The sequence below is a fragment of the Euprymna scolopes genome, chromosome 1, assembly GCF_053919585.1.
Source record: "Euprymna scolopes isolate OS-2025 chromosome 1, ASM5391958v1, whole genome shotgun sequence".
In the NCBI taxonomy this organism is placed as follows: domain Eukaryota; kingdom Metazoa; phylum Mollusca; class Cephalopoda; order Sepiida; family Sepiolidae; genus Euprymna; species Euprymna scolopes.
Window position 1 is genome coordinate 176,487,339 of NC_136482.1, and position 13,950 is coordinate 176,501,288.

General features: G+C 31.2%; 1 protein-coding gene across 1 annotated transcript in view; it reads right to left on the minus strand.

Moving 5' to 3' along the window:
- The window catches only part of LOC145277736 (putative E3 ubiquitin-protein ligase HECTD4), a 286,999-nt gene that overhangs the window by 155,161 nt on the left and 117,888 nt on the right, over positions 1 to 13,950 (minus strand). Inside the window, exons 22-23 of the mRNA XM_080129447.1 lie at positions 7,562 to 7,725; positions 3,585 to 3,773 (exon numbers count right to left, since the gene is read on the minus strand). Coding sequence (XP_079985573.1) covers positions 3,585 to 3,773; positions 7,562 to 7,725 — 353 coding nt within the window. The remainder of the gene's footprint in view (positions 1 to 3,584; positions 3,774 to 7,561; positions 7,726 to 13,950) is intronic.

The window sequence follows — 13,950 nt, forward strand, 5'->3', positions numbered from 1 at the left end:
TTGATTTCATTGTTTTATAGTGGATTTTATCGTTTTTGTTTCCTGTAGAACATAAATGAGTTTCGCAATGGGAGAGGAAAAAGGGTTACAGTATTAACGTTTAGTACGTTTTAAGTTAAAAAACCAGTCAGGAAGTGGAGAAGATATAAAGAGAAAGGGGAAATGAGAAGACGGAAAAGGTGGGTTGTTGTTTTTGTAGAACATAATTAAGTTTTGCAAAAGGAAGTAGAAAAACAAAAAGCATTAATGTAAAGTGCATTTCGTCTTAGGAAGCCAATATCTTTCTTTTTTTTTTAAAGGAGTACCACTTATCAAGGCCCAGAGACCACTCAAGGATAAGGGTCAATGCATTTACAGTAGTCAAGGGGAACATATCAGTCATCGTTAGTAGTGGAAATTTGATAAATTGGGTTACTTAAGGGGATGGTTCATCAAGAATTTGTTTATGTTGGACTTGAAGACAACCATATTGTAGTCAGTTGGAAAGCAGGAAAATGGAATAAAGTTCCACAGGCGTGCAGTTCTAAGAAAGAAGCTTTGTTTATGGAATCTAGGTTTAGGTTTAAGCACAGATAAAGAGTGGAGTAAATTATTGATAGTGGTTTCAGCTAGACGAGTGTTTTTCGTGAAAATCAGGCCAGGGGAAACTATAGATTGGAGCTCAGATGAGCACTTGCCATGAAAATAACAATAAAGCAGAGACAGGCTCACAACGTCTCTTCTGTGGGAAAAAGGTTCCAGGGAAGAGAAAGGCACCCCCACTAGGCAACAAAGTCTATTTTGAACTCTGTCAAGGTAGGATAAACCGCTTCTAGCAGCTCCTGCCCAGATGTGGCAACAGTACTCCATCCTTGGACGCACTTGGCTCTTATACATGTAGAGAATTGCATCAGCAGTGAGATATCTACTGGAACAGTAGAACAGTCCCACCATTTTCCCAGCAGCCCTGGCAACAGATTTGATGTAAGTGCTCCATCTCTGATCAGGAGTAAAGGTCAAGCTCAGAAGTTTGTCAAAACAGAGCCTCTCTAAAATGAGAGCCATTCATTTTAATTGATGCCAGATGGGGATCAGAGCGTTGATGATGAAAAGATAGAAGTTTGGTCTTAGATGCATTAAAATTAACCAGCCAACTCTTTCCCCATTGCACTACATGCTCCAGACAGCCTGATCTGGTAGCACCAGGGTTAGCTGAGAATGGCTGATAAAACATCTGGCAGTCACCATTTCTGCTGATCAGCTGAGGGTTAATGAAAAAAAAGACTGGACATTTAGGATTTCTGGATAAAACTAAATATATTTAGGAGCTAGAGTTCAACTTCATTCAAAAACATACATTGTGTCTCTTATGTTTAACTACAGAAATCTCCCATGACTGAGACAGTCATTCGATGATTGTCTAGAGGCGAACTTGTAATATTATAGACATCCCCTCCTCCTCAAAGCAAAAGCCCCAGCGAGCATTAGGAGGTGATTTAGCAGAAAGGGAAGGGTTGTCAGAAGAAGAAAGAGTCATAATCAAACATAATAGAAAGAAAATCAGATGAACATAAGATGGTGACTTTGCATTTTTCTTTTTACAACTCTTTTTCACCCCAAACAAGGAACATTGCCTCTTGGAACGTTAGAGGCTACTATTTGGGGGCGTGTCTAACACGACTATGGAGAGTTGATCAGTGAGAAGTCTGTTCACGTTACATTTAAACTTTTACAAGTTAGTAAAGTCAAGGTAGAAGGAGATAGGGAGGGAATTATAAAGTCTAACAGTCCGAGGGAAGAAACTATTAGAGCAAAAGGCCTTCCAGCATCTAGGTACCTAAACAGGGGTGTGATTTTGCTGATGGTCAGGTTAGTCGGGAGTATGTCCGTTAGGAGGGCACAAGTGCAAGGAGTTCATCAAAGTACATTCTATTAAAATACTTATGAAACAGGTAGAGGGATACATCATTGCAGTGATGGGATAAAAGTTTGAACTTGGCAGATAGTGCAGGACCTATTAGATTTGAGACTCTTTTTTAGACCATGTATAAGAGTGAGAGACTAACGATAGATGCATCAGTCTAGATGTCGCAACAATACTCCATGCGTGGACAAATTGTGGGTTTTGTTTTGAACACATCTTGTAAAGCAGTGCATGAACACAAATATGAGACAACATGGCCAAAATCAGAACAAGAATACGAAGACAAAATCATAACACATGAACTTTTGAGGTTGATAGTCATTGAAGGACTGACATATGGTCTTACAATAATACGTTAGATTTAGTAGATGCAACTAATCTAAGCAAAAGGAACTTTAAAATGACACAGTTCACTTATCTGAGTATGGTTTCCATTTATCTTCATTTTCTCCTTGTTATTAGACCTATGTCATGAGGGCAGTTGAGGATTGTGCAACAGTTTCTTTGGGGTTTTTTTTTGCACCATAAATTCCTGAGTTTCTTTGTTATCGTAGCAAAATTTGAAAATCAAAATCTGAATTTTAAATAAAGCCTGTGGTATCTACATTATTGTCATGTCATAGTAATGAACATATCCCAAAATTACGAAAAATAATAAGGTAGAAAATTAATTATTAACGAACATAGTTTTTGAAGAAAATTAGCAAAAATCGAGTTTTGTTAAAAAAAAGAAAAAAAAAAAAAAAAAAAAAAAAGAAATCCATACAAAAGTTTGTATTGTAACAAGGGAGATAATTATTTTCTGACTTTAACATGGCAATTAAGTAGATACCATTGGTTTTACTTGAAATTTAATATTTCGATGTTCGAATTTCGCTCTAAAAATAAAGTAGTACTAAAACAATAACCAAAAAGGACTTGGAAATATAATTAGCATTTATTTTATAAATGATCTCAATGACATTCTAATTTAGAATTATTTTTGATTAAAAGAAATTATTTCCATCATGAACATCATTGTGGTGTATTTTATGTGATTAGTAAGAGTAGTTCCTTGATCTCTAGGCAGACACACATTTGTAAACCCAAAAGCAGCTCAATTTTACAGGTACAAAAATGTATGCAAATTGGAGATTGGTACACTTGCAGCTCTCCCTTATAATCACATTCTCTAGGCATCTTAGCTCCGTTCTGACTCATTTTTGCAAAGTTCTGTAAAACTATTTTGTGATGGCACATCATTCTGTTTGAATGTCCTTTATTTCCATCTTAGTATGTGAACATATATTTTAGAATGTGTTGGTCATTCATTCTTATGGTATGAGGCCAGATAACTAAAGTAGCCATTTCATACTCATTGTCTTAATAGGTATAGATTTTACCTTATTAAAGGATTCAAAAATTAAAAAAAAACACACACACATATCTTAAGCATTTTAAAATCAAGTGAAACCTAACAGTTAAGTTATTACTATCAGTGATTTCAAATCAGTCTAAAAAGGGAGGTAATTCTTAGCAAATATCTTAAAAATTGAAACATTTTTTAACAACTAGCTCTCACTACCCAACATTGCCTGCAATTATTTTTAAATGGAAATATAAAAATGATTAGGAATAGTAAAGAAAGAAAAGAGAGACAATAGAAAAGAGAAAGGAAAGAATTTTTTAAAAATCTTCTTACCTTATACTTGGTCTCAATTGAGGAGGTGGTCTCATTGACACCTGACGTAATTTTCGCATAATCTCCAAAGGTAATTTTATTCTTGGTAATTTGTGCATCTTTGCTCTCTCAGTATCATCTTGTTCATGAAGAGACGTTATTTCTTTGGCAGGAATCATTTTGTCACCTGAACGAGACTGCCACACACATCTATAAAATAAAAAAATTAAAAAAACGGTTATAAAATGAGTAATCTACCCTACTGAATTTTTACATTGGTCTTTTGTTATTCTTTCAGCTGGTTATCCCTCCTTCCATTATCTTATTACTAGGGCTAGGACAACAGCATATTTTTTTCCTCGACTTGACTCTCAAGTGTGTATCTGTTCATATCTTATATACTTTTATATAGAACGATATGATTCTCAGTTGATTAACTGTGTCTGATATATACTCGAGAGTCTAAACAATGATAAGAATATTCTGTTGTAATAACCTTACTTATTATCTCATACTCCCTTCCTCTCATGATCAAAACACAATTAGCCTTTGGTGCACTTTTTCAAATATAAAAAAACAATTGGAAACTTTAAAAAGATGGAAGCAGCACATATTCTTTATCTGTACTAAAACAATTGCTTTCTTTCATTTTTTTTTTTTACTAAAAGGATGTATTGATGCCAAACAGGCACCTTTTATATTTTAAATTCTTCATATATATATATTATAAAATAAAAATTACAATTAAATTTACCAAAATGATCCAAGATGGTAAAACTAAAGTATATTATAAATATTAAAGAATTAATATTTATAAAGTAATCTCAACCAGATGTGAAAGCTCGTAAACTACCCATTCATGTGAAATCACCTTTTTCTTCAACATATTCTCTCTGCTTCACTTTTTGTTATCAAGTAAGATCTTTGACTTACTTGCAGTTTCATCAAATACTTTTGTATGCAAAATCCGATCCCGCATTTTGTTGATTCCTACCCTCTGATGAGAAGGAAAGTATTTCTTCGAAACTCCGCGGATTAAGAACTATCCTCATATTAAGTGTTCCCTTTTCAGATTAAATATGTTTTTAACTCTTTTTCAAAGTGTTTTTTTAACATGTTTTATTAACTATTTGCTCTTATATATATATTTTAGCACTGGGATGATGAATCAGAATTGGGAATCTAAAAAAATTGTGCCTATTTTCCAATACCAAAAACGATTCCTTTAATTACCTTATTTTATTTGATTTTGTTTAAAAGAAAAACTTCCACTGCTGGTAGTAATAAAATAATAATTATTCATTGATGTTAAAGTACCAGTAAAACTAAAATCTATAGACCCCCCCCCCAACATATACGCACGTTTAACATGTGTTTTTACGATAATTAGGAAAAATAACTTCACAGTTAAATATTTAGAGATTCATAAAGAATCGGAATCTGGAATTTAGTACGCAATCTGGAATTGTATCGAAACCTGGAAAAATATTAGAATCGTCCCATCACTAATACATAAAAAAATACTCCTAAGAAATACCAAAAGGGCATTGGTGATGCTGTAAGAAAAGAATTTAAAACAAATAATTCATACATTTATTTATTGCGGACTATTATTCTCATCTTGTAGTTGTTTTTTCACAACGTTTCAGCCAACTGGTTACTGCAACGGGAGAGGAACTCCGAATCTCTTAACTGCATTCTCAGCCATTACTGTCTTCCATAGTTGTTGTCATCAACTAAGCATAATTGTTGAGGATGCAGTTAGAAGATTCGGTGTTCCTATCCCGTTGCAGTAACCATTTGATGAAGGCCAGAGGAATAGTTGGCTGAAACATCATGAAACAACAACTAAAAGATGAGGATAATAGTCCGCAATAAATAAATACTCATCTCAATCATGAATTCCAATTAATTAAAACAAATAATTCATAGTTTACAATGGGATATTTTAAAACATTTCATTTACCTTCAAAACTAGATTTCAATCACTGTTCCTAAAAAGTACTTTTTTTTTTTAAAAACTAAATGGAGACTAGATTTATTAAAAGATGGAGGAGAGGAATATGGTGAATTGTTTTTCTTTTTTGTTTTTGAAAATCATTTTCTCAATATTATGTTTCTGAATTTTTGAGATAAGGATTGATTATTTGTATTACTTAGATTCTTTGGATTACTGTTCTCATCTTGTTATTCTCATATTTCAGTCACTGTAACCTCCAACCTTCTTTAGGTGTATCCTATTGAACTCGCGGAATTTTTTGTCTGTAAGGAGCCATGCCATAGTACTTGTAGACTTTTCAGATTTACCTGATGATAGCTCTAGTTATTTTGGCTCTCTTATGACTCTTCTCATCAGAGTTGTTTAGTGCTATTTTTATGATACCAAATCATTCAGTAGAGAAAGAAAATCTAATTGTAGCTACACAAAATAAAACTCATTTTAAACTGGAGTTTTACTTGACAGTAATATCCTTCTGTTGAGACCACACAATTAACATGAAAGCCAGTGTTGAAATCAAGCTCTGAATCTGGATGAAGAAAATGTGTAGATGATCATGGCACGTTCACACATCTAGTGTTGCAGAAATGAAGATCAGAACATTCAGAGCTTTCCCTTATGATAACACTCTCTTGACTCTTGTGACTATTTGTTTTGCAAAGTTCTGTAATGCTGTTTTTGTGATGGCAAATCATTCTATTTGAAAGTCCTTTATTTTGTAGATCTGTCTTAGTATGTGTATATCTGTTTTGGAATATGTTTGCAGGAAGAATATCGAAGAAGAACATTGTTACTAAGACACCAGTGGGTTACTTCCCTTTGGGCAGTGAAACCCAGACAATAGTACGCGAAAGCATGCTTCCCCGATGGTGGGTTGAATCCCATGTGGGGGAATGTAAAGTGACGCTATCCTTATCGGTAATCCTTTCTTGCATGGTAGAGACAACTCACCAGAGTAAGAAAAACCATACTAGCTTGCATGGTAGAAATTCTACCCAGGTTATGAGTTAATGAACATTTGTATTGTTTGTCATTGTGAATGTTGTATGTCCTTTGCATTTGTCAGTGTATTCAATAAATGTTTATATTTGTACTCAAGCTCAGTCTAGTTAATAATTGTACATAATTTATGCTTGTTAAGTATTTTCTATTTCAGGTTAATTAACTAATAGACACTAATACTTACATGTTATTCATTCATTCTCATGATGTGAGGCCAGACAATCAGAGTAGTGATTTGAGAATCATTGCCTCAACAGATATAGATCATTAAAATCATAGCCCTATGACAAGATCAAAGAGTTTCTTCTTTTAAATAAAGTTATACAAAAACTCCGATTAATGCAATTATTTTTTATAAGATATTTTACATTATCATCAAGGATCTGATCTGCATAGTAAACATATTTAATCTTGTGTAATCATCTTTTGCAGACTGTTATCCTCATCTTCATAAGATTTCAAAAATGAAAAAATAATATATAATGCCATTTGGTACGGATCCGACAATGGAAGATCAGATAAGAGCACAAAATATAAAACCATAAAATCCAATCTTGATTTCCCTTCAGGGCCGGTGGTGCAGTGGATAGAGGCGTTGAGCCTCTATGGTTCCAAGTGAGCATTGTCTGACGATAGTGATTTCTGATAGGAACTACGAATCTTCTAACTGCATCCTCAGCAATTATGCTTAGTTGACGACAACAATCCTACCAAAAGCAGGCCAAAGGATTAATTGGCCAAAAATATGGTGAGACAACAACTATGGAAGGCAGTAATTACTGGGGATACAGTTACAAGACTCAGCATTCCTATCCCATCACAGTTAACCAAGAAGGCTAGAGGATAAGTTGGTTGAAACGTGATGAAACAACAACTATTAAGATAACAGTCTGCAAAAAATTAATACACAAATTATGAAGCCTCATCTCAAAGGATTCCAAAAAATAAAATACATAACATTTACTCTTGCATGAAGGAGTCCCAAATAATACTTTACCTTTGTAGCAGTTTGGATTTCAATAAATGATCACATATAAATTCTTGTGGTGTTTTTTCTGGTCCTTGATAAAGGAGTTGTAGCATTGTGCAAGCAAGCACTGATAAGCCAAGGGCTAAATCAGCAAGAAATGGTAGGCCACACGATACTTCCTCAGCTGACTCCTACAAAAAGAAAAAAAAAAAAAAATGTTACAGAATAAAGAAATATATCAAAGAATACAAAGTCAAATTAAATGAAATAAGATAATCTTGAAAATGGAATGATTTAAATATGTGAAGTCACTTTAATCTAGTAATTTCTGTTATAGTCAGCTAACATACTTCCTAACTTCCAGTGTTGCACTACTGGAAGCGGTAACAAGGCAAATCAGATCCTTCACTTTATTGTTCTTCAGTATTCCTATTGTGAAGTAATTTATTGAAATAAAATATAAGAAAAGGACATTATTAAAAAGTATACAATCAAAATTTTAAAAATTATACAGATAAAAATAACAATTAGTTATTTGCACTTTTAATAACAAAACAAAAATATATGAGTTTTTATTTGAAATTTTATTAGAAATATATGTATATGAAATTATAAAAATAATTTGTTTTAATTTTATTTGAATTTATATAATAAATATATGTTTATAAAAGTATAAAAATAAAACTATCGAAATCAAAATAACAAAATTTCCAAAATCATAAAAAAAAAGTTTAATATTCCAAAAATAGTTTAAAAAGATTTAAAATATTTTCAATAATTCTTTTAAAAAAATAAAACTAATTTCAATAATTCTTAATTAAAATAAGACTGAAAAAACGTTTCCATGATTATTAAATATAAAAAGAATGATTGGAAAAATGTAATGAAAGAAAAAAAAGAGTATATAACTGAATTTTTTTTTTTTTTTTTTTTTACAAGGTGATCACCACTTATCAAGGCCCGGAAGCCACTCAGGGATAAGGTTATTGCATGTACAGTACGTTAACTGAAATTTGATTATAATATATACTATATATACCCTGATCAAATAATTCTGATGGAAAAGTAAAATAATATCAATTTTTTTTTTTTTTTTTTTTTACATTTTCACCCCCAAACAAGGCACATTGCCACTTTGGTGTAGGGGGCTACTATCAGGGGCAACAACTACTGGGGTACTATGTAGGGAGTTGGGCAGCAAGATGTCGGTTCACGTTGCATTTGAACTTCTGCATGTCAGTACAGTTGGGGAAGCAGTGACCGGGAATGGAATTTCAAAATCTAGCGGTTCTGGGGAAGAAACTACTGGAGTAGAAAGATCTTTTACATCTAGGGATCTTTACAGTGTGGGGGTGGGATTTAGCAGTCTGTCGGGTTTGTCGAGGGTGTTCACGTCGTGGAGGCACAAGTACTTGCAGTTCGTCAGAGAATTCACCATTAAAATACTTGTAGAACAGGCAGAGGGATGCAACGTTTCGTCGATGGGACAGAGGCTGAAGCTTAGATACCAGTTCAGGGCCTATCAGATTTGCGACTCTTTTGAACCATGTCAAGGAGCGAGAGACTAGTAGCAAATGCACCAGCCCAAATATTATCCACTTTGAAGATGGTTAGTTTTACCAAAATACTGATCAACATTGGTCTTACCAAAAAATAATTTAAATTAAAAAAAAATATGTACTAAAACATTTTTGGTATTATTCAGAACTCTTGACATTTTATTATAAATTAAATGGTTATGATTTTATTGAAAAATGTTTATAGATATTCTTTAAAAGGTCAAGGAAAAAAATATAAACACTAAATCAAAATGATTGATAACAGATGAAAGAGACTTAATAGAGGGCAGAGAAATTTGAAAAAACAAAAAGAAATACAAAAAATAATTTAATTATGTCTAAAAAACAAAAAAAAAGATATGGAAATTTAAAAGAAAAATGTGTAAAAATAAAGTTTTACAAATTTACATCTTGAAAAAATTATCACAAAAAAATAAATAACATGTAATGTCAGAATGATGAGTATTTTTTAAAGAATGAATTCAGGAAATAAATTCATAAGGAAAATGTTGGTATCTATTTGATGAAATATTTGAGAAAATTTCAGTTTTATATTCATATGTATTTTATGAGATTGTAGTTTTATTCATTCTATTAAAATTTATTTATTTTTATGAAAAGTTGAAATTAGATAATTTATTCAATTATGATATTTTTAAAGAACCATAATAAATGAAATTTAACATTATGTAAGAATTAATGAACTGGAAAAAATTAGAAAAAATATCAAATTCCTTACAAAAATGCATATAAAACTTTCTAAAAAAAGCCAAGTAAATGTTAATTTATATAAAAATTTTTCTTCTTGATTAAAACTTTTATTAGCAATAAAATATTTTGATGCTTCATTATTAGTATGAAATTCAAAAATCGAAATATTGAATTTCAAATAAAACCAATGATATCTATTTATGCCACAGTAATGGACATATCTAAAAATTATGAAAAATGATAAATTAGAAAATTAATTATTGATGAAAATAATTTTCAAAGACAATTAGTGAAAATTGAGTTTTGCTAAAACAAAAACAAGAAAAAAAACAAACAAGAGTTTGACTTGTAACAAGGGAGGTATGTATTTTCTGAAATTCTAAGCCACTTTAGCAAAACTCAATTTTTGCTAATTATCTTTGAAAACTTTTCATTAATAATAAATTTTCTACCTTATTCTTTTTAGTAATTTTTGGATATGTTTATTACTGTGATGTGACAATTAAATAGATACCATTGGTTTTACTTGAAATTCAATATTTCAGTATTCACTCTAATAACAAATAAGTACAACTATTTTTCTTAGAAATGCTGAATAAAAACAATAATGAAGAGAAAATTAAAAATGGTGGATCAAATCAAAGGAGTAGCAAGTAGAAGCAAGGGTAATTGAAAACCAAGCAAAATGAAAAATTATTTTGTACTTACTGTGAAGTGATTCTGAAAAATAAAGAAATGTAATCAAGATATAAAATAAGAATCTAAAAATCCTATATAAAAAATTAGTAATACTTGAAATGGCTTAAAAAAAAAATTTAAAAAAAGAAAAAAAAAAGGGGCATTTTTTTTTACTGAGCCAATAACTGTTAAATCATCTCCATAGTTCAAAGTATCTTTAAGAAGAGTCAGAATTAAAAATATCAATTATACAAAACAGTGTTCATTTGAAATTTTACATATCAAGACTTTTCTTTTTTTTTTTATAGTAAAAAGGATTGTACTATTTGCACTACTATTCTCATCTTGGTTGTTATTTCATTTACCTCCTTTCCAGAAGGTTAAACACAAACACAAGGTCAAGTGTACGTTTGATGAAAGTGTTTTTGAGAAATGCACTGTATTCGAACTTGGCATATCCAGGTTTTCAGTCCATTTTGTTAGCTACCACCACCCATCATCTTGATTGTCATATTCACATTTTAACAAATGTATTCTCTGACTTTCAGACGAACCTATCCAAACTGGGGAATCTTTATGCCAAAGTCAGAAACCTGTACAGAACTTTGAACAAACTCCTTTATTTAATCCATGTAAGTAGATTGATCTCATCCTTCCAGCTACAACAGGAGAGAGATATTTATATAACTAATTTTTAATCAATGCTATTTATTAAGCAATTACAGCAAGTACAAATCTTGAGAGCCCTCAATCTATTTTTATCTATATCTATCTAGAATTACTATTTTTATTGGTAAAAACAAAACAACAAAAAATTTATAATAAAAATAGTAATTTTAAGGTAAAAAGTAATAGTACAAGATATCAAAACAAAATTAGGTTTAAGCCTTTTAAAATCTATCATAGAATTTTTTTATATAGACCAAGGACTAATGGTTAACAGTATTAGTTATTAGTAGTAATAGTTTAATGGCGGTTGGAGATTCATTCCTTACTAGAGATAATAATAACTAAGAACAAGATAAATTAACACTTCTATCTAGTCATGGCTGATAAAATGAGAACAATCTACCTTCAAAGAAAAAAAAAAGAGAGAAAATGGTTTAAACTGTAAACAAAGATTTACAAGTTCGACTAGATGAAACCCAAGGTTGGAGGTTACATCAGAAAAACGTGAATATAAGATGAAAATATGATGTATTATCTGGATTATTTAGACTATTGTTCTAATCTTGAGTGCTATTCTCACCAAGTTTCAACCGATGTAACCTTGGACCTTCTTCATGTCTACCTTGGTCTTTTTGTTGAACTCTGGGAATCTGCATAGAATTTCAAACAGAACTATATAATCCACTTTGGGTAGTATGCTCTTATCACATCAGCCATGATTGGGTTATAGTCTTAAGTAATTTGTAATTGTATTCTTAGTATCACCCACACTGAGAATTGAACCTTCAACCCCCAAAAGAGTGTCACTTACAACTAAATTTTACTTAGTACTTTATTTGTTATGCCATATATTCTTGTGGATGAAATAAAATAAAAACAGTAGTGTGAATAATCTAAAGATTAATTATCAATCCTCATCATTTTTTTTTTTTTTTTTACAAGGGGGTCACCACTTATCTAGGCCCGAAGGCCACTCAAGGATAAGGGTTATTGCGTGTGCAGTAATCAAGGAGATAGTATTGTAGTAATCATTAGTATTGGGGTTTTTGATAGAGTGTCTTACTTAAGGAGGCGGTTTGTCAGGAGTTTGTTTACGTTGGACTTGAAGACGTCCAAGTTGTAGTCAGGTGGGAAACAGGCAAGTGGCAGAAAGTTCCACTGGCGTGCAGTTCTAAGAAAGAAGCTTTGCTCATGGAATAAATAATTTTACCAAGAATTCTTCATAAGTTTTGGTTTCGATTATAGCTGAAGGAACTCAAGTTATATATATGCACACACACATATTTTTTCATAAGTTTTGGTTTCGATTCAAGCTGATGCAACCAAGTCATATGGATATATACTTTTTATTTTTGAAACCGCAACTTTATAATATATAAAAAAATCAATAGAACATTAACTCTATAATAATATATACAAAATCTTCAAGAATTAAAATATCATATTTAAGCGTACTTTATGACTGAGCTACACCAGGTGTCCCTGCTAACTGAGATAAATATTTTTGCAGTTTTAACAAAAGAGCTACAATAATATCAGAGCATCTTCTATTTATGCTGAACATCTATAGAATGTCAACATCAATATATTACATATGAATGTGTCCCGTGGAATTTCCACAAGTCCCGCTAGTTAGTTAATAATTTATTATTATTGCTTGAAGTGAAGATCGAACCTTCAACTTCCAAAAGATTGTCACCTCATACTAATTTTTACATAACACCTAAATCAGTTCTAAGTGATCTTCTTATGTATGTTGAAGATTCAATCTTCACTACAGGCAATGTTAACTAAGAATCAAATAAAAATTACTTAAAACTTCTACCCAGTCATGACTGATGAATGAAATGAGAATAATTCTGTATCATTCCAGAATTAGAAAAGATGCACCCAAAGATGATTGGTGGTTACAAAGTTATATCAGCCGAATCATTGTGAAAATAATATCCAAAATGAGAACACTAGTCTGAATAATAAAAATACAAAATTCTAAATAGTTATTTAAATACTTAAAGAAAGTCATATTTTTGTAAATTTAAGTTTTTCTAAACACAACTATTTTTTTCAAACAGAAGAGTTGCAAACAGTTATAACTAGGGCTATGACAACAGCATATTATTTTCCTTGTTTTGATTCTCAGGTATATATCCATTGAAATCATGTTTTTATGTAGAGTGATGTGATCTTCAGTTGATTAATTGTGTCTAACTGTTGTTGGATATATACTTGAGAGTAAAAACAATGAAAAGAACATGCTGTTGCCATAGCCCTAGTTATAATAGAGGACATGTATTCTTAAAGAATATTGTACACAAACGATTTATATATTAACTCTTCAGATAAAGAATGACATTTTTTAAATAGATAGTAGTCAATTTTTTAATGTGACTTGCATATCACAACAGGAGGTACAATAATTTGTGCATAGTAAACCTACTCAGTGTGCTGCCTTAATGATATGCAACAGGGAACCTTTGCCGGACTTTTTATAATGTATTAATAGTCTACTTCAAAGGTCTTTCTTTTATAGCAATGCAACACCTCTTATTTATTAATACATTACTTTTCACCAAGCCAAGAAACATTGTCACTTTTTAGCATGTTAGGGTGATTATACAGCATTTTCTTTATTTGTTTGAACATAAATTCAAATTTTTATCTTATTGCTATGAATTCACATTTAAATTCAACATTGTTTATTAAAATACAATCCAAATAAAAATAATTAAAATTTTCATTTTCTTTTTACTTTTATCCCCCCCCCCACAAGGTATACTGCCATTGAAATGCATGCATCAG